This window comes from Chiloscyllium punctatum, chromosome 7 (genome assembly GCF_047496795.1).
Source record: "Chiloscyllium punctatum isolate Juve2018m chromosome 7, sChiPun1.3, whole genome shotgun sequence".
NCBI lineage: Eukaryota > Metazoa > Chordata > Chondrichthyes > Orectolobiformes > Hemiscylliidae > Chiloscyllium > Chiloscyllium punctatum.
In genome coordinates this window covers 72,417,395-72,441,072 of record NC_092745.1, presented here as the reverse complement: position 1 = coordinate 72,441,072, position 23,678 = coordinate 72,417,395, and the positions used below count along the sequence as shown (strand labels likewise).

The 23,678-nt window shown below is 41.9% G+C and overlaps 1 protein-coding gene across 1 annotated transcript in view; it reads right to left on the bottom strand.

Annotated features, from left to right (window-relative positions):
- Nucleotides 1-19,611, bottom strand: part of gorab (golgin, rab6-interacting) — a 58,341-nt gene extending 38,730 nt beyond the window's left edge. The window contains exon 1 of the mRNA XM_072573973.1: nt 19,423-19,611. Within this exon, the coding sequence (XP_072430074.1) occupies nt 19,423-19,480 (58 nt within the window). The 5' untranslated portion in view covers nt 19,481-19,611. The remainder of the gene's footprint in view (nt 1-19,422) is intronic.
- Nucleotides 19,612-23,678: the final 4,067 nt, after the last annotated feature.

Genomic DNA, 23,678 nt, shown 5'->3' with positions numbered 1-23,678 from the left:
CATTGCCTGTAATTATGAATATTACAGGTCACTTACCAGCCTAAGTCTGAATATTATGCAGCCCCTGTTGCATTTGGATGTGGATTACTTCAGCCTCTAAGGAGTCGCAAATGGTGTTGGACATTGCGCAATCAGCAAATATTCGCATTTCCGACTTTATGGAGTGGAGGTCTCGGATAGATTATATGAAGATAGCTGGGCTTTGGATGCTACCCTGAAAACCTTCTGCAGTGATATCTTGTGGCTGAGATGAAGAATCAACAACAACAATCTTCCGTTGTCCTAGTCCTAGATATCCCCCCAGATTCCCATTGACTATAATCCAGCCCAATCTAAGATCTTAAAGTTCAACTGTAATGATTAATTACTCAGCATTGTACAGGAGACACATGGGCAACAAAAAAAAGTGATTAGTGCGCAAGCAGGACCAGGGTGTGCTTTGAAGAATAGGTTGAAAACAACTTGCATTTAAATATGTCATCCTCTGCGTGACTACCAGACTTCTCAAACAGAGTCATCATGTCACAGAGTCATAGAGACGGACAGCATGGAAACAGACCCTTTGGTCCAACTCGTCCATGCTGACCAGATATCCCAACCCAATCTAGTCCAAACTGCCAGCACCTGGCCCATTTCCCTCCAAACCCTTCCTATTCATATACCCATCCAAATGTCTTTTAAATGTTGCAATTGTACTAGCCTCCATCACTTCCTCTGGCATCTCATACATGTACCGCCCTCTGTGATAAGTTGCCCCTTAGGTCTCTTTTATATCTTTCCCCTCTCACCCGAAACCTATGCCCTCTAGCTCTGGACTCCCCTATCCCAGAGAAAAGACTTTGTCTATTTATTCTATCCCTGCCCCTCATAATTTTAGAAATCTCTATAAGGTCATCCCTCAGCCTCTGATGCTCCAGGAAAAAAGCCACAGGATGTTCAGCCACTCCCTATAGCTCAAATTCTCCAACCCTGGCAACATCCTTGTAAATCTTTTCTGAACCCTTTCAAGTTTCACAACATCCTTCTGATAGGAAGGAGACCAGAACTGCAATATTCCAACAGTGGCCCAACCAATGTCCAACTGTACAGCTGCACCATGGCCTCCCAACTCCTGTACTCAATACTCTGACCCATAAAAGAAAGCATACCAGACGCCTTCTTCAGTACCCTATCTACCTGCGACTCCACTTTCAAGGAGCTATGAACCTGCACTCCAAGGTCTCTTTGTTCAGCAACACTCCCTAGGACCTTACCATTAAGTGTATAAGTCCTGCTAAGATTTGCTTTCCCAAAATGCAGCACCTCACATTTATCAGAATTAAACTCCATCTGCCACTTCTCAGCCCATTGGCCCATCTGATCAAGATCCTGTTGTAATCTGAGGTCACCTTCTTGGCTGTCCACTACATCTCCAATTTTGGTGTCATCTGCAAACTTACTAACTGTACCTCTTATGCTCGCATCCAAATCATTTATGTAAATGACAAAAAATAGGAGACCTAGCACAGATCTTTGTAGCACTCCACTGGTCACAGGTCTCCAGTCTGAAAAACAACCCTCCACCATCACCGTCTGTCTTCTACCTTTGAACCAGTTCTGTATCCAAACAGCTAGTTCTCCCTGTATTCCATGAGATCTAACCTTGCTAACCAGTCTACCAAGGGGAACCTTGTCGAATGTCTTTCTGAAGTCCATTTAGATCATATCTACTGCTCTGACCTCATCAATCCTCTTTGTTACTTCTTCAAAAAATTCAATCAAGTTTGTGAGACATGATTTCCCACGCACAAAGCCATGCTGACTATCCCTAATAAGTCCTTGCATTTCCAAATACATGTACAACCTGTCCCTCAGAATTCCCTCCAACAATTTGCCCACCACTGACGTCAGGCTCACTGGTCTATAGCTAGAAAAGTGATTGCTGGGCCCCTTGCTGAGATATCCGTATCGATAGCCACAGGTGAGGTGCTGGAACATTGTTAAATAGTGGGACCATGTTAGCCAACCTCCAAAGGTGGTAATGAAAAGCCAGGGAACTATAGACCGGTCAGTCTGACATCGGTGGTGGACAAGTTAGAACATAGCGCAGAACAGGCCCTTCGGCCCTCGATGTTGTGCCAACCTGTGAACTATTCTCAGCTTGTCCCCCTACACTATCCCATCATCATCCATGTGCTTATCCAAGGATTATTTAAATCTCCCTAATGTGGCTGAGTTGACTACATGAGCAGGTAGGGCATTCCATGCCCTTACTATTCTGCGTAAAGAACATGCCTCTGATGTCTGTCTTAAATCTATCACCCACTCAATTTGTAGTTATGCCCCCTCCTTCAAGCTGACGTCATCATCCTCAGAAAAAGACTTTCACTGTCTAATCCTCTGATCATCTTGTATGTCTCTATCAAATCCCCTCTTAGCGTTCTTCTCTCCAATGAGAACAGACCCAAGTCTCTAAGCCTTTCCACATAAGATCTTCCCTCCAGACCAGGCAACATCCTGGTAAATCTCCTCTGCACCTTTTCCAATGCTTCCACATCCTTCTCGAAATATGGCGACCAGAACTGTACACAATATTCCAAATGTGGCCGCACTAGCGTTTCGTATAGTTGCAGCATGATATTGTGACTCCGGAACTTAATCCCTCTATGAATTAAACTTAACACACCGTATGCCTTCTTAACAGTACTATCAACCTGGATGGCAATTTTCAGGGATCAATGTACATGGACTCCAAGATCCCTCTGCACATCCACACTACCAAGAATCTTTCCATTAACCCAGTACTCTGCCTTCCTGCTATTCTTCCCAAAGTGCATCACTTCACATTTAGCTGCATTGAACTCCATTTGCCACACCTCAGCCCAATTCTACAGTTTATCTAAGTCCCCCTGCAACCCTGTAACATTCTTCCAAACTGTCCACTACTCCACTAAATTTGTTGTCTGCAAATTTACTAATCCATCCACTTATGCCTGCGTCTAATTCATTTATGAAAATGACAAACAGTAGCAGTCCCAAAACAGATCCTTGTGGTACACCACTAGGAACCGGACTCCAGGCTGAATATTTTCCATCAACCACCACACGCTGCCCTCTTTCAGAAAGCCAGTTTCTAATCCAAGCTACTAAATCACCCTCAATTCCATGCCTCTGCATTTTCTCCAACAGCCTACCATGTTGTTTGAAGAAATCCTTAGGAACAGGATTTACACGTATCTGGAAAGGCAAGGACTGATTAGGGATAGTCAACATGGCTTTGAGAGTGGGAAATCATGTCTCACTAATTTGATTAAGTTTTTTGAAGTAGTAACAAAGATGAGAGCAGAACGGTGGATGCGATCTATATGGACTTCACTAAGGCGCTCAACAAGGTTTCTCGTGATCTAACCTTGCTACCTAGTCTACCATATGAACTAGCCATGTCGATACAGAATAGACTCAAAAGGTAGAAGACAAAGGGTAGTGGTGGAGGGGTGCTTTTCAGACTGGAGGCCTGTGACCAGTGATATGTCTCATTGGTTGGTGCTGGGTTCACTACTTTATCATTTACATAAATGTTTTGGATTTGAACATCAGAAGTATAGTTAGCAAGTTTGTAGATGACATCAAAATTGGAAGTGTACTGGACAGTGAAGAACATTACCTCAGAGTACAACAGGATCTTGATAAGATAAGGTGAGAAATGCCCGATGGAGGTTAATTTAGGTAAATTTGAGGCGCTGCATTTTGGAAAGTCAAATCAGTGTAGGACTTGTACAGTTTATGACAAGATCCTGGGGAGTGTTGCTAAACAAAAGATCTTGGAGTGCGGTTTCACAGTTTCTTGTAAGTGGAGTCACAGGTAGATGGGAGAGTGAAGGCAGCATTTGGTATGCTTTCCTTTATTGGTCAGTGCATTGAGGATAGGAGTTGGGAGGTCACGTTGCAGCTGTACAGGACACTGTTAGACTACTGTTGGAATACTGAGTGCAGTTCTGGTCTCCCTCCTGTAGGAAGGATGTTGTGAAACCTGAAAGGGTTCAGAAATGACTTACAAGGATGTTGCCAGAGTTGGAGGGTTTAAGTAGGGAGGGGCTGATTAGGCTTGGGCTGTTTTCTCTGAATCAGAGGCTGAGGGATGACCGTATAGAGGTCAATAAGGGGCATAGATAGAGTAAATAGACAAGGTATTTTCCCTGAGGTGGAGGAAGAATCCAGAACTAGAGGACATTGGTTTGAAGTGAGAGAGGCAAGATTTGAAAGGGACCAAAGGGGCAATGTTTTCACACAGAGGCTGATGCCTGCATAAAATGAGCTGCCAAAGGAAGTGAGGGAGGGTGGTACAATTACAACATTTAAAAGGCATCTGGATGGGTATAGGAATAAGAAGGGTTTAGAGGGGTATGGACCATGTGCTGGGAAATGGGACTAGATTAATTTAGGATATCATGGTTGGTATGGACAAGTTGGACTGAAAGGTGTGTTTCTGAGCTGTATATTTCTGACTCTATGATATGCCAAGGAATTAAAAGATGCAAAACTGACTCCTAGTTAAAAGGTTTCTATATAAAAGTGTGTATACTCACAAAGTTAACAAAAATGTAAGAACTGGAGGGAATTCTTTCATGGGATGTGGGCATTGCTTGCAAGGCCAGCATGTGTCCCGAACTGCTATCCAAGAGAGTGGCTTACTTGGTGGTTAACCATACTGTCCCGAGTCTTGTGTCACATATAGGCCAAACCAAGGCAGGATAGCTGATTTTCTTCTCTAAAGTACCTGAGTGAACCAGATTTTTATTTTAAAGAAAACAAACAATGATAGTAGTCACAGCCACGTTACTGAGACTAGTTTTATATCCCAGACATACTAACTGAACTGAACATTTCACTAGTTACCTTGATGGGATTGTCCTCCGGACTGTTAGTCCAGTGACATTACCATGATCTTAATGTGACACTACAGTCTCCCCACATAAAGAATACAGGCAATATTTTGAAGACAGCCAGGTGTTAGAATGTTTAAACATATCACAGGCAGCATTCAAAGGAGCAGAATGGCAGCAAAAGGTGGGGTTGTGAGTGAGAAGAGTAGGGGCAGCAAAGCTTATCACACATCAATTTAAGTGTATTGTGTCTTGAAATTAAATGCTTTTCTTAAATGCTATGATTTTATATTTAAACACACCAGTAATTATTCGAGGGTATTGCTGAATTCTTCTAATTCTGCTTGCGAGTGTCTAAATATCCCACATGTCATTTTGACTTTGACCCTATCTGGATACTCAGCATATCTGCCTTGCATTGTCCTGCCTTGCCTTGCCTCGCCTCCTCAGCCAGATAGGAGGGTCATATTACAAAGAAGGAAGCTCATCATTGTTGCTGTTAGCAGGCCATCGTCAAGTCAAGAGGATGGTCTTTACTCATGGGGTCTTGATATCTGGGTTTGGCAACTGTCAGTGAGGCACCTGGGTTGGTCAGAGTAAAGGTGCTCTCCACTTAAGGGACAAGGAGCAGAATGTTGGGTAGCCCACCAAACATCCTGAATCTTTGTGCCTGATTGAGGGTTGCTTTTCTCCTGGAATGAGGCACCAAACAGATATTAAAATATATGCAAATGAGTAACACAGCTGTATTAGTGGGGCAGTATCTCAAGCAGGTTGAGTAGGCAGAGCAGAGGGCATGTAGGGTTAGTGGTGTCAAGGGTTTGAGTGGGTGACAGTAAGTGATGGAAGATAATGCAGACATTATTGACAGTGGCACAAAAGCCTTGGTGGGAGGTGGGTATAGTAACAGAGATACAAAAAGAGTATGAAGTGTCAGTGAGAAGAGGAGATAATTACATTGGTGGAGTGGAGAAGGTCGTTGACCTTCATCCTACACTGTATGGCATTGCTCCAAACACCAGAGACTACCTTGGACCACCTGGTTGGGATGGTGTTGTGTTGTGATTTGTATTGCAGATTTTGGGGAGGGAGATATTGCCTCAGCACCATCCCATGCAACAGGACCTCCAGGCCTCTCCCTGCACTGTAAGGTGCAGATTTTCTTCAATTTGCCACATCCAGGACAAATCTCAGGAATGATGTCCGATAGCCCCAGCCTGACATTACTTCCCAAAATGTAAAATGGATTTTTAAAGATGGCGCAGAAGCAACAGGTACTAGTCCTTTGATGGATATTCACTAAAATGACAAGGTGCTATGGGAACAGTGCATGCTAATTTGCACAAAAATTTAACACGAAGGATGCCAGAGGGATGGGGTAAGTAGCATAGAACATTGTAGTGCAGTATAGGCCTTTCAGCCCTTGATGCTGCGCCGACCCGTGGAACCAATCTGAAGCCCACCTAACCTACACTCTTCCATTACCATCCATATTTATCCAATGACCTTTTACATGCCCTTAAAGTTGGCGAGTCTACTGCTGTTGCAGGCAGGGCATTCCAACCCTTTCTACTACTGAGTAAAGAAACTATCTCTAACATCTGTCCTATATCTACCATCTTTCAATTTAAAGCTATGTCCCCTTGTGCTAGCCATCACCATCCGAGAAATAAGGCTCTCACCGTCCACCCTATCTAACCCTCTGATCATCTTGTTTGTGTCTATTAAGTCACCTTTCAATCTTCTTCTCTCTAACGAAAACAGCCTCAAGTCCCTCAGCCTTTCTTCATAAAACCTTCCCTCCATATCAGGCAGCATCCTAGTAAATCTCCTCTGAACCCTTTCCAAAGCTTTCATGTCCTTTCTACAATGCGGTGAGCAAAACTGTATGCAATACTCCAAGTGTGGATGTACCAGAGTTTTGTGCAGCTGCAACTTGACCTCATGGTGCCGAAACACAATCCCACTACCAGTAAAACCTAATACACTATGCAGCTTGATGGAAGTGGGTACTGCAGATACTGGAGATTAGAGTCAAGATTAGAGTGGTGCTGGAAAGGCACCGCAGGTCAGTCAGCTTTTGAGGAGCAGGAAAAATCAACGTTTCGGGCAAAAGCCCTTCATCAGGAAAGGTCCTTGGATGCTGCCCGACCTGCTGTACTTTTCCTGCACCACTCTAATCTTGACACTGTATACTTGACAACCCTATCAACCTGGGTGGCAACTTTCAGGGATCTATGCACATGGACACAGATCTCTCTGCTCATTCACACTACCAAGAATCTTACCATTAACCCAGAACTCTGCACTTATGTTACTCCTCAAGTGAATCAACTCACACTTTTCTGCATTAAAGTCCATTTGCCACCTCTCAGCCCAGCTCTGCCACTTATCTATGTCCCTCTGTAACCTGCAACATCCTTCCACACTGTCCACAACTCCATTGACCTTAGTGTCATTCACAAATTTACTAACTCATCATTCTATGCCCTCATCCAGGTCATTTATAAAAATGATAAACAGCAGTGGCCCCAAAACAGATCCTTGCTGTACACCACTATTAACTGAACTCCAGGATTAACATTTCCTATCAACCACCACCCATATCTTCTTACAACTGGCCAATTTCTGATCCAAACTGCTACATCACCCTCAATCCCATGCCTCTATTTTCTGCAACAGCCTACCATGGGGAACCTTATCAAATGCTTTACTGAAATCCATATACATTACATCAACCGCTCTACCCTCATCGGCCTGTTTTTGTCACCTTCTCAAAGGACTCCAAGGTTGTGAGGTACAACCTACCCTTCACAAAACCGTGTTGACTATCCCTAAGCAAATTATTCCTTTCTAGATGCTTATAAACCCTATCTCTAATATTCCTTTCCAAAACTTTACCTACAACCCAAGTAAGGCTCACTGGTCCATAATTACTCTCTACTCCCCTTCTTGAACAAAGGGACAATATTTGCTACCTCCAGTCTTCTGGCATTATTCCTGTACACAATGATGACAAAGCTCAAAGCCAAAGGCTCTGCAATCTCCTCCCTAGCTTCCCAGAGAATCCTAGGATAAATCCCATCCAGCCCAGGGGCTCACCTATTTTCACGCTTTCCAGAATTGCTAACACCTCCTCCTTGTGAACCTCAATTCCGTCTAGACTAATAACCTGTATCTCAATATTCTCCTCACCACCATTGTCTTTTTCTCATGTGAACACTGATGAAAAATATTCAGTTGCTAATGAAGCAAGCTTGGTAATGAAGAAGATGACTGACTGAGCCTCCTGGCGTTCCCTCCAAAAGAAAAACTCAACTTGGACTTGGGCAACCCTGTGAAATTCAGCACTCTACGTTTGTGCTGCTGTGGTCACTACTGCTTCAGAACTACTTCAGTTTTTTTCCCCCCTTTTTTGTCTACATTATAGTAATCCTTACATTTGAAGTACGCCATTTGCTGTGAAACATTTTGGAACAATGATTAAATAAGTTGAAGAATATTCAATTCAGTATTTCTTTTCCTGTACCTTTTAATTTCTTTTTTTTTCAGGGATTTTCAAGTTAAGTGCCAGTCGGGTATGGCAGTGAAAGAAGCCACTAATGAATGGGTACAGATATTGTTCCAATATGGGAAGCAGGAGGGAAAATGCAGGCCCTCAGTGACTCCTTTCCCAATCCAAATTTCAGTTATTCACATTTCCTTCCCTCATCTCTGTTTGCTAAGGTAATTAGACAAGGTCTTTTTCCTGGGGTGGTTGTGGGAAAGAGTCCAGAACTCGAGGGCATAGGTTTAGGCTAAGAGGGAAAAGATTTCTAAAAAAAAGGACCCAAGGGGCAACTTTTTCCACATAAAGGGTGGTGCATGTATGCAATAAGCTGCTAGAGGAAGTGGAGGAGGGTGGTACAATCACAACATTTAAAAGGCATCTGTATGTATTTGTGAATATGAAGGGTTTAGAAGGATATGAGCCAAGTGCTGGCAAATGGGCTTAGGTTAATTTAGGATATCTGGTTGGCCTGGATGAGTTAGACCAAAGGGTCTATTTCTATGCTGTACATCGGTTGACTCAATGATTGTGACTCTGACTCGGCTGTTAGAGGTAGGAGGGTATTCATTTCAAACATAAAGAACAGTTAAGTCTGTGTGCAGTGTAAATGTGCACTTTAGTTACCATGCAATAGAACATCTTGATTCCAATTCTAACTGACTACTTCCCCTTTTAGGCCATTTGCTCAATCCTTATACCATTCACACTATCACTCTTTCTTGCTTGCACTTTGCTTAACTCAACTTTCATTCCCTTCGATTCCCCCAGTCAGTTTACAAGAGCCCAGATTTTCCTTTACGAAGCTTTCCTATCTACTTACCTTGCTTTTCAATTCTCTCAAAGCTGCTTTCCTTTCAAAGTTCAAATTATAGAAAAAAAGTGGCTAGCCCTCCATTCTCACTATCAACAGCAAGATATGCAATGACATTCCATCACATATCACAGAATTTACTGTGTCCGAGATGAAAGATGCCAAAGTTCTTTATCACTCCCAAGAAAAATACATTAATAAAAGGTGGTCTCGAGCCTTAGCTGTAGAAGTAATTTTTTAAAAACTTTAAAATGCACCAATTTGAGTTATTTAAAACTCTTTCATATTTCCAACATGAGTAGGTGGCACTAGCATCTATTTGATACAATTTATTCAAAAGTTTAGTTTCAGTTCAGAGGAAATTATGGAACAGAGTGCAAAAACTGAAAGGCATAAAAGAAACAAACAATCTGCAGTGAATAAGTGACACCACTTGTGAATATTAAAACCCAAAAGTTGTACCAAAGATATAAATAAGGATTTTAATGTTCCAAATTTGAATTAACGAGACATCTGCATAAATGAGCCTTTATTACAAAGGGTGTCAAACAAACTTTGTGCCATGTAGTTGAACTCCAAAGAAGCTAAAGAATACTAAATGTCGACATAAAATAAGGCCACAAAATTGCACAAAGAACAAGTGCTAACTAAATAAAATCATTCTTTTCCCCTGATTCTGCTACAGTAGCTTGAACTGAAATAATTGTTTTTTAATTCTGACAACTTAACATGAGGGCTAATAATTGAGAAATAAATCTGACAAAATTACATTTAACTTTTTTGAAAATGAATGTTTTATTTATTATCACATATATCTTGGGAGATAGTAGAAAGTGTTCTGCCGCCACAATCTGGTGCCAATTTGGAGGTACAAGAAGAATAAAAGAAAGTACTTTAATGGAGTTCATTTTTACGTGCCAGGGGTCTAAAACACAGCTCTTGGACTTTTGCAGGGCCTCTGCTCCAGACCTACTGCAGCCAGGAGTCCCTGCACTGCCACCACTGCAGCCAATGCCCCACGTCACCTGCAGTAAAAGAATCTTCCAACCAATTTATAACGGAAAAAAAAACTGTAATGATTCAATTTGCATGACACAAAGAGGCAAGAAACTGCTAACAGTGGAAATCTGAATTAAAAACAGAAAACGCACATTTCTATCAGCATGTACGAGGAGATTTATGCCCAAAACATTAATCTTTCTCAAGATGCTGGAAAATATCCAAGTTCTTTTATGGGATTAAATAGAACAATCTGCTGCATACCTCTTCTGCTTTTAGTACATTCAATGATGTTATGAAGATTATGACTTTTCTGAAACAGATTGTATTTCTACCCAAATTTGCAAATTTTCAGGAAAAGGCTGTCAGTAGTAGCAACTTTTGTTCTTCTGTCATTTTCAACTGTGTGAATGCAGAACATCAAGTCAAATACATGGGTACAGTCTTTATGACTTGTAATTGAAGCTTTGTAAACATTTGCCAGCCAAATGGCTTCTTTGAGCTATATTATTCATTTGGACAGGTATTTTTAAAGTATAGTATAATACAAAATATATGCAACATAGAGGCAGAGTGGTTGGCACTATTTCTAGATTTTGCTGAACCAAACCCCTTTATAATATTTATTATACGGTGGAGCCATGATGTCGCTAAGACCCCAAGAATTACTTAAATTATGGCACAGGTAGAATATGGGAGACAGACAGCCTGGCACCCTTTTTTACAATGATCTGATGCCAATCTTTCATCATGCACTAACAGACTTAGGACAAGCCTGTATTTGTAGATTTACTGTCTATGAACTATTAACCCATACTGCACCATAAGGTCTTACTGCTTTAATGTGCAACCGCTCCTTGGGCAAAGAACTTCTCTCAAAGTACTTGAATAAACCTCCCCTTACATGTGGATAGACATAGGCGTTTTCTTTTTATAAAACTCAGATTTCCACTGTTAGTAGTTTCTTGCCTCTTTCTGTCATGCAAATTGGATCATTACCATTTTACTCTTTTTATTTTAAGTTTGCAATGTTGTATCTTCAACTGGTTGACAACAGTGCTTTTGTACTATTTTTCACCCATTGTGACACCAGTCTTCGGTTTTGAAACCGGGCCAAAATACAGAACTAACTGTAATGGCATTTCTTAACTGCAATTAAGGCAGGTATCACTTCTACGTTCTAGTTTATGCTCAACACAGCAACTGAGCTTTATACATTAGGTATGAAGCACAAAATCAAGTGGTAGATGATGGTACAGTTACAGCATTTTAAAGACATTTGGACAGTTGCATGAATAGGAAAGCTTTAGAGGGACATGGGCCAAACATAGGCAAAAGGGATTTGTTTAATTTGGGAAACCTGGTCAGTATGGACAAGTTCAAAGGATCTGTTTCCATGCTGTATGACTGACTCCTGTACAAAGTCCACTGGCCATAAATACTAACTTCTTTGCTTTCAGAATTGCTTTCTCCTCTTGCATGTTAGCTTTCAGTGACTTTGAAATGAAGCACTTAGATTGCTTTGGCCGTCATTTTCTGGCCTGTCAAATCTTTAAAAAATATTACACTTCCACTTGTCTGGCCAAAGTAACCTCTTCCTTATCCGCATATTCCTTCTACTACGCTCCAGCCTACTCACTCAGATGCCCATTAATTTCTTTGCATCTTTCTCAATTTGTATTCCAACCAAGTTTTGAATTATGTACAAGCTTGGAAACATTACAGTTGGCACCCACATCCAAATATTGATATAGATTTTGAACAGCCAGGGCCCAAGCACTGACCCTTGGGTATATTTATTTCTACTACTCTACTTTTTGCCAGTAAACCAAGCCTCAAACAATGCTGCTATGATCCCAATTGATAGTTATACTGGATATTTCAGATTCCAGAATGAAATCTGCTTTGATAGACCCATATTTTATTTTTGCAATTTGGTTCATGTTGAGTCACTGAATGTACATCAGCTGTCAATGTACTTTTTTTAAAACAAGGGTAAAAAGCAAAGCTTTACATCTTATTATAAAGTATTCAAAAAAATTATTTACCCCTTTCCTTTTTCAGCAATAACCTTAACAGGCCCTCAGTCCTAGTGAAGTGCTTTCTTTAAAATTTCATTTGAATTGGAGACGTTACTGACATTTTCTTTTTGTGACTTTCTGCGCATTGACCAGATAAATTATTTTCATTAATGTCTCTCCCGGAGACCACTTCCTCTGGTATTTCATTCCACATATGAATCACTGATAAAAAGGGCCTGAGGGACAAGTTCAAGTTCTTCTCCTCTCACCTTAAACATGTGCCCCCTAGTTTTGAACTCCCCCACCCTCCAGAAGACCTTTGCTATTCACCTTACCTATGCCTCTCATGATTCTATTAGTAAAGAAATCTTACTTCATTTGTACAGAACAGAGACTGCATCTGGAGTATTGTGAGTAGTTCTGGTTTCCCATGTCAAAAGGAGAATGTACTTGGTGGGAATGCAGACAGTGTGCAATAGAAGTTTACCAAACTGTTTCCTCCAATAGTGGACTTTCTCTTTAGAAGGTATTGGGGAAACTGGACCTGTCTTCAAGAATTTAAAATGAGAGGCAACCTCCTAGAAAATGCCTAAATTCCTGAAAGGGATAGGCAACAGATGCAGAAAAGATGTTTAATGACAGGGGGATCTTGAACAGAGGGACACAATATCAGAATAAAAGTAAAGCCACTTGCAGGCCAAGATGATCAGCTTCTTCACTCAAAGGATGGTGAAACTTTGTGGGAGCACAGTCATTAACTAAGTTCAAGACATATTTCCAATACTTATGACAGAGTCATGAGATGTACGCACGGTAACAGACCCTTCAGTCAAAATCGTCCGTGCCGACCAGATATTCTAACCCACTGGCCAGCACCCGGCCCATATCCCTCCAAATCCTTCCTATTCATATACCCATCCAGATGCCTTTTAAATGTTGCAATTGTACTAGCCTCCACCACTTCCTCGAGCAGCCCATTCTACACTTGCACCATCTTCTGCATGAAGAAGTTGCCCCTTAGATCCCTTTTATATCTTTCCCCTCTCACCCTAAACCTATGCCTTCTAATTCTGGACTCCCCGACCCCAGGGAAAAGACCATGCCTATTTACCCTACCCTTGACCCTCATGATTTGTAAACCTTTATGGAGGTCATCCCTCAGCCTCTGACACCTGAGGGAAAACAGCCTTAGTTTATTCAACCTCTCCCTATAGCTCAAATGCTCCAACCCTGGCAACATCCTTGTAAATCTTTTCTGAACCCTTTCAAGTTTCACAACATCCTTTCTACAGGAGGGAGACCAGAATCGCACATAATATTCCAAAAGTGGCCAAACGAACATCCTGTACAGATGCAACATAACCTCCCAACTCCTATACTCAATGCACTAACCAATTAAGGAAAGCATATCAAACACCTCCTTCACTATCCTATCTACCTGTGACTCCACTTTCAAGGAGCTAGGAGCCTGCACTTCAAGGTCTCTTTGTTTAGCAACCTTACCATAATTAAACTCCATCTGCCACTTCTTGGCCCATTGGCCCATCTAATCAAGATCCCATCAAGGACTATAGTGTGGGAATATGGTGTTGACGAAGATGATCAACCATGAATATGCCTGGCTGCCTTGTGTTCTAATCCCTGGAAACTTGAATTAATTCAAAACTTTCCTTCTTATGTCTTAATTTACACTTAGTCCAACTCTGGTATATTGGTTGTGCTTAATGACCTAAATGAACACCAGTTAGGCAATCCTTAAATTGTCACTCTTGCTTTCAACTCTCCCACGTTCTGGCCTTAATCCACCCTACGTCTGAGTAAACTTCAGTGGTATCTGTTCTGCCAATTCTAGTCTTAAGGATTCAAGATTTAGTGAGGCCAGAGGCTGCCAAAATCTCCTTTCTTCTCCTTTTCCTCCTGCTTTTACATTACATGCAAGGTGACCAAAAGCTTGGTCACCAAAAGTAGGTTTTGGGAAAAGTAATCACCAGATGTACTGTGGCATGAAACCATTTCTGACGAACCTAAAACAGCTTGAGCTATCTTTTATGAAATTTTGGAGAAAGTTTGTAGCTCAGGTAGTAAGATTGCTTGGTTTGTTGTGGCAGATGATATTATTTCCGGTTCTGTTTGAGGGGTTGGTAAATGGGCTCCAAATCTATATGTTTGTTAATGGAGTTCTGGTTTGAATGCCAGGCCTCGAGAAATTCCCGTGTGTCTTTGTTTAGCCTGTCCCAAGATGGATATATTGCCCCAGTCAAACTAGTGTCCTTCTTCATCTGTGTGAATGGATACCGTGATAGTTGGTCACGTCTTTTGGTAGCTAGTTGGTGCTCATGCATCTTGGCAGGCTAGTTTCCTGCCCATTTGTCCAATGTAATGTTTGTTGCAGTCCTTGCAGGTTATTCTGCTGGTTGTTGGTATGGAGTCCTTTATATTCATCAGGAGCTGTTTCAGTGTGGTGGTAGGTTTGTGCGCTACCACGATACCTAGGGGCCAGAGCAGTCTGGTCATCATCTGAAATGTCTTTGACGTATGGCAGGGTGGCTACAGTCTCTGGGCATGTTGTGTCTTCTTGTTTAGGTCTCTTGTGTTGGAATCAGCAGACTGCACTTATCAGGTACCTTCTCATAGTTCTTGGGTGCTGCAGTGTGTTGTGGCTCATTTAAATCACGTCCTGATGTATCTCAGTTTGTGGGTGTTGGAATGATTGGTCTGCAGCTCTATTGACTGCAGAGTAACCCACCCAGACCCATTTCCCTCTGCCTAATGCACCTAACACTATAGGCAATTTAGCAAGGCCAATTCACCTAACCTGCACATCTTTGGACTGTGGGAGGAAACCGGAGCACCTGGAGGAAACCCACACAGACACAGGGAGAATGTGCAAACTCCACACTGACAGTTACCCGAGGCTGGAATCGAACTTGGGACCTTGGTGCTGTGAGGCTGCTGTGCTGACTGCTGAGCCACTGTGTCACCCCTCATTTAGCTGATCTAAATGCAGTGCCAGACATATCAAAAGCAAGTGAGATAGTACCTATGCTGACACAGCCAGGTTTCTTTGGAAAAGTTATTATGCAAATGAAAGGATAGATAAATAATAGAAATTCTTTACATTGAAAATCTACTCAGCTCAGTGATCACACTTGCTTTGCATTCAGAAGGTTTAGGTTAAATCATCACTACAGCAACACATTGGCAAGACTGATACTTCAATACAACTCTGTAGAATTGCTTGACTCAGATCCCAATAAATTAAATTGGTAACTCAGTCACAAAGATCAGTGTAGAATCTCTGATTTTGACTGACATTCCTTTCTCACACAATGTCAGACAAATTGTTTGTTCTTTCACCCACGCACCTTTTCCTTGCATTATCTTATGCACAAAAAAGGTTTTTGATTCACTCCAAGACAATGTTTTATCCATTGTATGTAAAGCGATTTGGGGTGTGCCAATGACAAAAGGATACTAAAATACAAATTTGTTTGCCCTTGTACTTCAGGTTTTGTAGAAAATATCAGTGGGATGAAAACTGTATCCACAGTCTGTAATTGCATCTCTTCAATTGGAGTTTGCAGCTTTTAAAAGTTAGATGGTGCAAAATCAATGGCAGCTAATTTTGAAATCAGGTTTCAAAGCTTGCATTCTTAAAAGTTTCAGACTCTCAGACAACATAGAAACGTTTGTTATTCTGTTCAACATGATTCAAGAACATCAACTGCTGCTGAATCATGTCTGGTATTTCTCCCTCAACCTACACTAGCAAAAAGTATTTTCAAATCTTTGTATACAAAAGTGATGCTGTGCTTGTTGTAATAAATTATACTTTTGAAATGCAAGTTAAGCCATAAAAAGAGGCTTAAAAGGGTGAAGAATGTAAATCCCATTCCAGGATTTTAATACATCATTTCAATACTAGAACAGCACAGAATATTTCAAACGTTTCATCATTTGGAAACTAGGTTCAAACATGCCTGTCCTTTTACTATTGTTTAAGTAGGGGTTGTTGTTAATAAAGCTCTCTGGTCAATGTCTGCACTTCAGAAGTACTTCATTGCCTCTAATTGGTTTGGTATACACTGCAGTCATGAAGAGTTCCATACAAATGGAAAATATTGCAAGTTTTCCCTTTGTTACACTGTCATATTACTAAGCATCACCTACTTAACCATAAGTAGGTCAACAATAGCAAATACCTCCCTGAAGGATATTAATGATGCAGGTGAACGTCTAAAATTTGAACAATTTTTTTCTGGTGCTATTGCAAATTCAGATTTATTGAGTTTAATTTTACAATTGTACCCATTAGGACACCATAATCATTCATGCACCATGTCTTGTGATGCTATTCAAAGATGAGTGAGAGAATTCTAGCCAACGATTATAGCATGGCAAGCCTACACCAAAGCTTTAACTTGTGATTCATCTCAGGGTGGACTGCGAACCCTTGCTTGCATACACTGCTATGTCCTGTTTACATGACTTAACGACCATACCATAAAACCCGATAAGCACTTTTAGGCCTGTCCTTCATGAAACACGCAATATAAATACATGTTCTTTCTTCCCAATAAATGAAGGCTGTCACCTGTTGAGGACTTCAGTGATGCCAGACCATCAGAGCTATATATACCAATCATATTTACAGATTGTTTTGTTCACTGTGGAACAGTAGAAGAATGGTAAATCACCCTAAAACACAGTAGGCAACCTCTGCCAGAATGGCAGCCAGAAAGATCCAGGAGGAAAACTCTAACAATAGTGGAGGAATATCAGAACAGTTACAGTATAGATGGCTTTTGGCATGTTACATCTGTGCTGGGCCTCTGAAGGAACAACTTACTTCATGACACTCCCCTGCCTTTTTCCTTAGCCAAGTTTTTCCATTTCAAATATGGGATAAATATAGGCCAAGCGCAGACAGGTGGAATTAATTTAGTTCAGTTTGAGATTATGGTTGGCCGGACCCATTGGACCGAAGTGCCTGTTTGTGTGCTGTATGACTATGATTCTGTAACTATCTTCAGAACATCCCAGGTAAGGTATTTCACAGCCACAGGATTAAAGTTTTTCTCATGTCACCAAATGTTGCTTTCACCAGTAACCTTTAATCTCTGCTGTTTCTCTCAATCTTTCCAATGGGAATAGTTTCTCATCTACACTGTAGACAGACCTTATGATTTTGAATATCTAATATGAAATCTCCTCTCCAAGAACATTTTTAATTTCTCCAGTTAATGTAACTGACATTCCTCACCCCCAGATCCATTCTCGTGAATCTTCTACAGCCTATCCTCATGTCCTTAAAGTAAAGTGGACACAATCCCGTAATTGAGGACAAACCGATATTTTATACAATTTAACATCATCTCCTGCTTTTGTACCCTGCCCTTATTGATAAACCTATTATCTCATCAACCTATTCATGTTATTTCAAAAATACACTTTATTCATAAAAATGTCTTATGTACATAGTCACCAGAACACTTCAAATTCTATACAGTCTTTACATGTGTAGATAAACAAACTCAAGGCATTTACTTATTCAAGACTATATTTACAGCATCAGGCGAGTCCAATAACTGAATGGACTCACATTGTCCTTTGGCAGAAAGACCTTACATGATGGTCTTTCCCCACTGTGCCTTGGCGGCAGCTGCCCCAAACTTTAATGCATCCCTCAGCATATAGTCCTAGACCTTGGAATGTGACCGAATGTGCCACTCGGTCAAAGTCAGCTCCTTGCTCTGGAAGACCAAGAGGTTTTGGGCAGACCAAGAAGAGTCTTTCACAGAGTGGATGGCCCTCCAGTTGTAGTTGATGTCTGTCTCAGTGTGTGTCCTGGCAAACACACCATAGAGCATAGAGTCCTGAGTCACAGATCTGCTCAGGATGAACATTGACAAAAACTCTCTCCAGACTTCCTCTGCAAAAGCACATTTCAGTACGTGTAAGACACACAGTCCCTTACACCCACCACCAGCCACTTTGAGGGTAGGGTGCCGTGGCAGTGTCCAGGTGTACATAAAGAATCTGACAGTTAGCATTCTTAGATACCTCTTGAACAGTGGCTTCCTGGCTCAGAGGTAAGGACACTAGTAATGCACCACAAGTGCCCTTTAAGATGTTATGGGCTTAATCAATGAACAACTTTCTCAACCTACTCTGTCACCTTCCATGATTTATGTACATAAACACATCATCCTGCTCCTACACCTCATTGAGAACTGTACCTATATCATCACTCGACAGTTTTCCCAAAATGAATTACATCATAATTCTTGCATTAAATTATAACTGCTACATGCCTGCCATGAAGTTATAAACCATGACAAGATTAATGCAAAATCATGTAACTGATCATAATACTGACTTCAGTAATCAAAAGGACAAAACAGTACAGGTACAGGCTCTTCAGCCCTCAAAGCCCACACTGAGGCATTTTCATTACAGCACCAGTCTAGACTGAACATGAAATAGTTTTAGATTCTACACAAAATAGCTGCTTTTGTTAATCTAAGTTCAGATGGTAAATAAGAAAATTTGCATACAACCATATTCTAAGATACTTTAGACCAGTACCTCAATGACCATTGAGTTTTAAGCACAAGATCAAGTCTATACCATTCATTATCATTCTAAGATTTGTATCATCCGCACAATTTGCATTTGAGTTCTGTAGTCACACAGTCTGCATCATTAACGTATCAGAAAGATTATGAAATCCTAACAACCCATGGTGGAATTGCACTCTAAGTTTTTCTCTAGTTTTAAACAAACCATTCGCCATTAATACACCTTTTATTTGCCATTAAACTAATTTTGCAGCCATAACGATACGCTCTCAAGCTATAAATGTGCTTACTTTTGACGAGTAGCACATCATCAAAACCACTTTGGATATTCAAGTACACGACATCGATATTACCCTCGATCTTCTCTGCACCTCTTCAAAAATAAACTTAGTTAAACAAGACTGAGCCTTGAGAAATCCATGCTGGCTTTTAATTAGCGCACACTTATTCAGGTGATTAGTAATTTTGGCCAGCATTATTGTTTCTAAAACGTCTCCTGTCACCATATTTAAATTGACTCGCCTAGAGTTGTAGCACTTGGGAATCACCCAAAACCAGAATCAGCATTCAATTCTTACACCATGATTCTTTCGTTTACCTTTGTGCTGCTTTATTCGTGTTAATTCCTCATCCGAAAATCCTGCCCAGCCAGCCATATTTCACACAAAATAAATAAACCCCTAACAGGAACACTGGCTATACGATAAAAACCAAGGCCTATTCGCGATGAGCCGATAACACCACTAAAGCACCACGCATGCCCATAGATGACACGTGGCACCCGAGCAAGTGCGCTTGCGCAGTCCGGGCGCCACGTCCTGGAAACCGCCTCGAGTCATAAATATAGGCGGAGTTTCTGAGCGAATGTGGGGAGAGCCGATGCTGGAGGTGAGGGTCGAGGTGCTGGAAAAGCACAGCATGTCGGGCAGCATCCGAGGACCGGGAGAATTGACGTTTCGGGCACAAGTCCTTCTTCAAGGAGTTTCTGGGCGGCCAGTCTTGCACGTGACACCAGCTGGCAACTTGCAGCACGCGCGAGTGCCGTTGGTGGAGGTTTGGGTCACACCTGGTACCTTTGATAAACCGAGCAGGGAGCTGGGAAAGCGATAGGCCACGACTGCACTGCAGTGACTGAGTCTGGCCCACCAAACGATGTGGTTAACAGTTTGAGGATCATGTAAGGCTGAAATAAATTGAATCAGAAAGTGCTGGAGAAGCTCTGATTTGGAGATGTTGGTGTTGGACTGAGGTGTACAAAGTGAAAAATCACACAATACCAGGTTATGGTTCCACAGGTTTAATTGGAAACACAAGCTTTTGGAGCGCTGCTCCTCCATCGGGTGGTTGCCACCTAGAGTCATAGAGATGTACAGCATGGAAACACCCTTCGGTCCAATCCGCCCATGCCAACCAGATATCTTAGATTAGATTACTTACAGTGTGGAAACAGGCCCTTCGGCCCAACAAGTCCACACCGCCCCGCTGAAGCGCAACCCACCCATACCCCTTACCTAACACTATGGGCAATTTAGCATGGCCAATTCACCTGACCTGCACATCTTTGGACTGTGGGAGGAAACCGGACCACCCGGAGGAAACCCACGCAGACACGGGGAGAAGGTGCAAACTCCACACAGTCAGTCGCCTGAGGTGGGAATTGAACCCGGGTCTCTGGCGCTGTGAGGCAGCAGTGCTAACCACTGTGCCACCGTGCAATATCCCAACCCAATCTAGTCCCACCTGCCAGCACCTGGACCATATCCCTCTGAACCCTTCCTATTCATATATCCATCCAAATGCCATTTAAATGTTGCAATTGTACCAGCCTCCACCACATCCTCTGCCAGCTCATTCCATACACGTACCACCCTCGCCGTGAAAAAGTTGCCCCTCAGGTCTCTTTTATATCTTTCCCCTCTCACCCTCAACCTATGCCCTCTAGTTCTGGACTCCCCGACCCCAGGAAAAAGACTTTGTCTATTTATCCTATCCTTGGCCCTCATAATTTTGTAAACCTCTATAAGGTCACCCTCAGCCTCCGACACTCGAGGGAAAACAGCCTCAGCCTCTCCCTGTAGCTTAGATCCTCCAACTCTGGCAACATCCTTGTAAATTTTTTCTGAACTCTTTCAAGTTTCACAACATCTTTTCAACAGGAAGGAGACCAGAATATTCCAACAGCAGCAACATGACCTCCCAACTCCTGTACTCAATATTCTGACCAATAAAGGAAAGCATACCAAACACCATCTTCGCTATCCTATCTACCTGCTACTCCACTTTCAAGGAGCTATAAACCTTCACTCCAACGTCTGTTTGTTCAGCAATACTCCCTAGGACCTTACCATTAAGTTTATAAGTCCTGCTAAGATTTGCTTTCCCAAAATGCAGCACCTCGCATTTATCTGAATTAAACTCCATCTGCCACTTCTCAGCCCATTGGCCCATCTGGTCCAGATCCTGTTGTAATCTGAGGTAACCCTCTTCGCTGTCCACTACACCTCCAGTTTTGGTGTTATCTGCAGACTATACCTCTTATACTCACATCCAAATCATTTATAGAAATGATGAAAAGTAGAAGACTCAGCACCGATCCTTGTGGCAATCCACTGGTCACAGGCCTCCAGCCTGAAAAAACAACCCTCCACTACCATCCTCTATTCTTCTACCTTTCAGTCAGTTCTATATCCAAATGGCTAGTTCTCCCTGTATTCCATGAGATCTAACCTTTCTAATCAGTCTCCCATGGGGAACCTTGTTGAACACCTTACTGAAGTCCATATAGATCACATCTATTGCTCTGCCCTCATCAATCTTCTTTGTTACTTCTTCAAAAAACTCAATCTTTAAGTCTGTGAGACGTGATTTCCCACGCACAAAGCCATGTTGACTATCCCTAATCAGTCCTTGCCTTTCCAAATACATGTACATCCTGTCCCTCAGAATTCCCTCCAACAACTTGCCCACCACCGAGGTCAGGCTCAACGGTCTATAGTTCCCTGGCTTGTCTTTACCACCCTTCTTAAACAGTGGCACCACGTTTGCCAACCTCCAGTCTTCCGGCACCTCACCTGTGACCATTGATGATGCAAATATCTCAGCAAGAGGCCCAGCAATCACTTCTCTAGCTTCCCACAGAGTTCTTGGGTACACCTGATCACGGCCTGGGGATTTATCCACCTTTAACCGTTTCAAGACATCCAGCACTTCCTCCTCTGTAATCTGGATGTTTTCCCTACAATCTATATCTTCCATATCCTTTTCCACAGTAAATACTGATGCAAAATATTCAATTAGTATAAGGAGCAGCATTCCAAAAGCTAGTGCTTCCAATGAAACCTGTTGGACTAAAACCTGGTCTTGTGATTTCTAACTCTGGAGAAGCACAGCATCATCTCTGGGGAGAGAGAAACAGAGTTAGCATGTGAAGTACAATTTCCAGCATCCGCAATATTTGGCGGTTGTTTTAGAAAACTGATTGAATTGGCCCAGAGGGCATCAATTTCAGCTAGTAAAAAGGCAAATCTAAAGTTGTGAACTACTTTGCTGAGTGATCAGTCCAACAATTTAAAAACCTAAAGCATGTATAACTCTGTCAAATATAATGATGGAACAGAATAGAACTGAAGATGCCATTGTGCTGCCCCTGGGCTAATGTGAAGTAGCAAAGGTGTCCACATTGTTGTGAACATTTTTTTAAAAAGTTACTTGTGCATGTAATGTCAGTGTTACTGTTATTATCATAGAATCCCCACAATGGAAGCAGGCCATCAATTCCACATGGACCCTCCGAAGAGCATCCCATCCTGTCCATGTAACCCTGCATTTACCATGGCTCACTCACCTATGCAACACATCTCTGGACACTGGGCAATTTGGCATAGCCAATCCACATTACTGCACATCTTTGGACTGTGGAAAGGTACCAAAGCACACAGAGGAAACCCACGCAGACACTGTTTCTCATAGACAGTCGCCTGAGGCGAGAATCAAACCCAGGTTTCTGCTGCTTTGAAGGAGCAATGCATACCACTGAGTCACTGTGCCAACCATTCTATTGCTCATCCTCTTCTTTCTTGGTCTCCCAGAGAGGCCTGCACGCTCTGATCTTCCCTTGAATAAGACCATTTGGATATCTTTGCTCTGGAATGGCCACCCATTGTGGCAAGATCATAAGGGAATTGCAAGGCAAAGTGGCTGTGAGGTACAAAAAGGCTTTAGCAGTTTGGTGGTGCTGGTCATCATGGCTCAACACATCATAAAAGTCTGACTACTAATCCTTCCATGTCACGTGAGAGTCATATATCACAGAACAGATCCTTCAATCCAACTCCTCCATGCAGACCAGGTAACCAAACCTAATCTAGTCCCATTTACCAGCATTTGGTCCATATCCCTCTAAACCCTTTCTATTCACATACCTATCCAGATGCCTTTTAAATGTTGTAATTGTACTGTCTCCATGCCGTTTGTTTCTATGATTCAAAAACAACAGTTATATTAACCTATACCAAGTTAGTTAAATGTTCCGCTGACCATATCTGGTAAGGCATAGACTGAGCAATATGTTAGGCATATTCCATACCTTGAAAGGTCACTATTGATGAGAGTCAACCCTGGATAGGTTATGCCAGGTCAAACTGATCATCCATAAACTGGAATATCAGCAAACAAACAACAGTACTCATGTAGAGAGCAGTAACTGTCACCACACTCCTATACTGCAGTGAGACCTTTACTATGCATAAGTGACATATAAAACTCCACAAACAGTGCCTGCACAGTTCTCTGGATTCTATGAGAATATCATTGGCCAAAACGTCTTGTCATTCTTGATGCCAGCTCCATAAACTT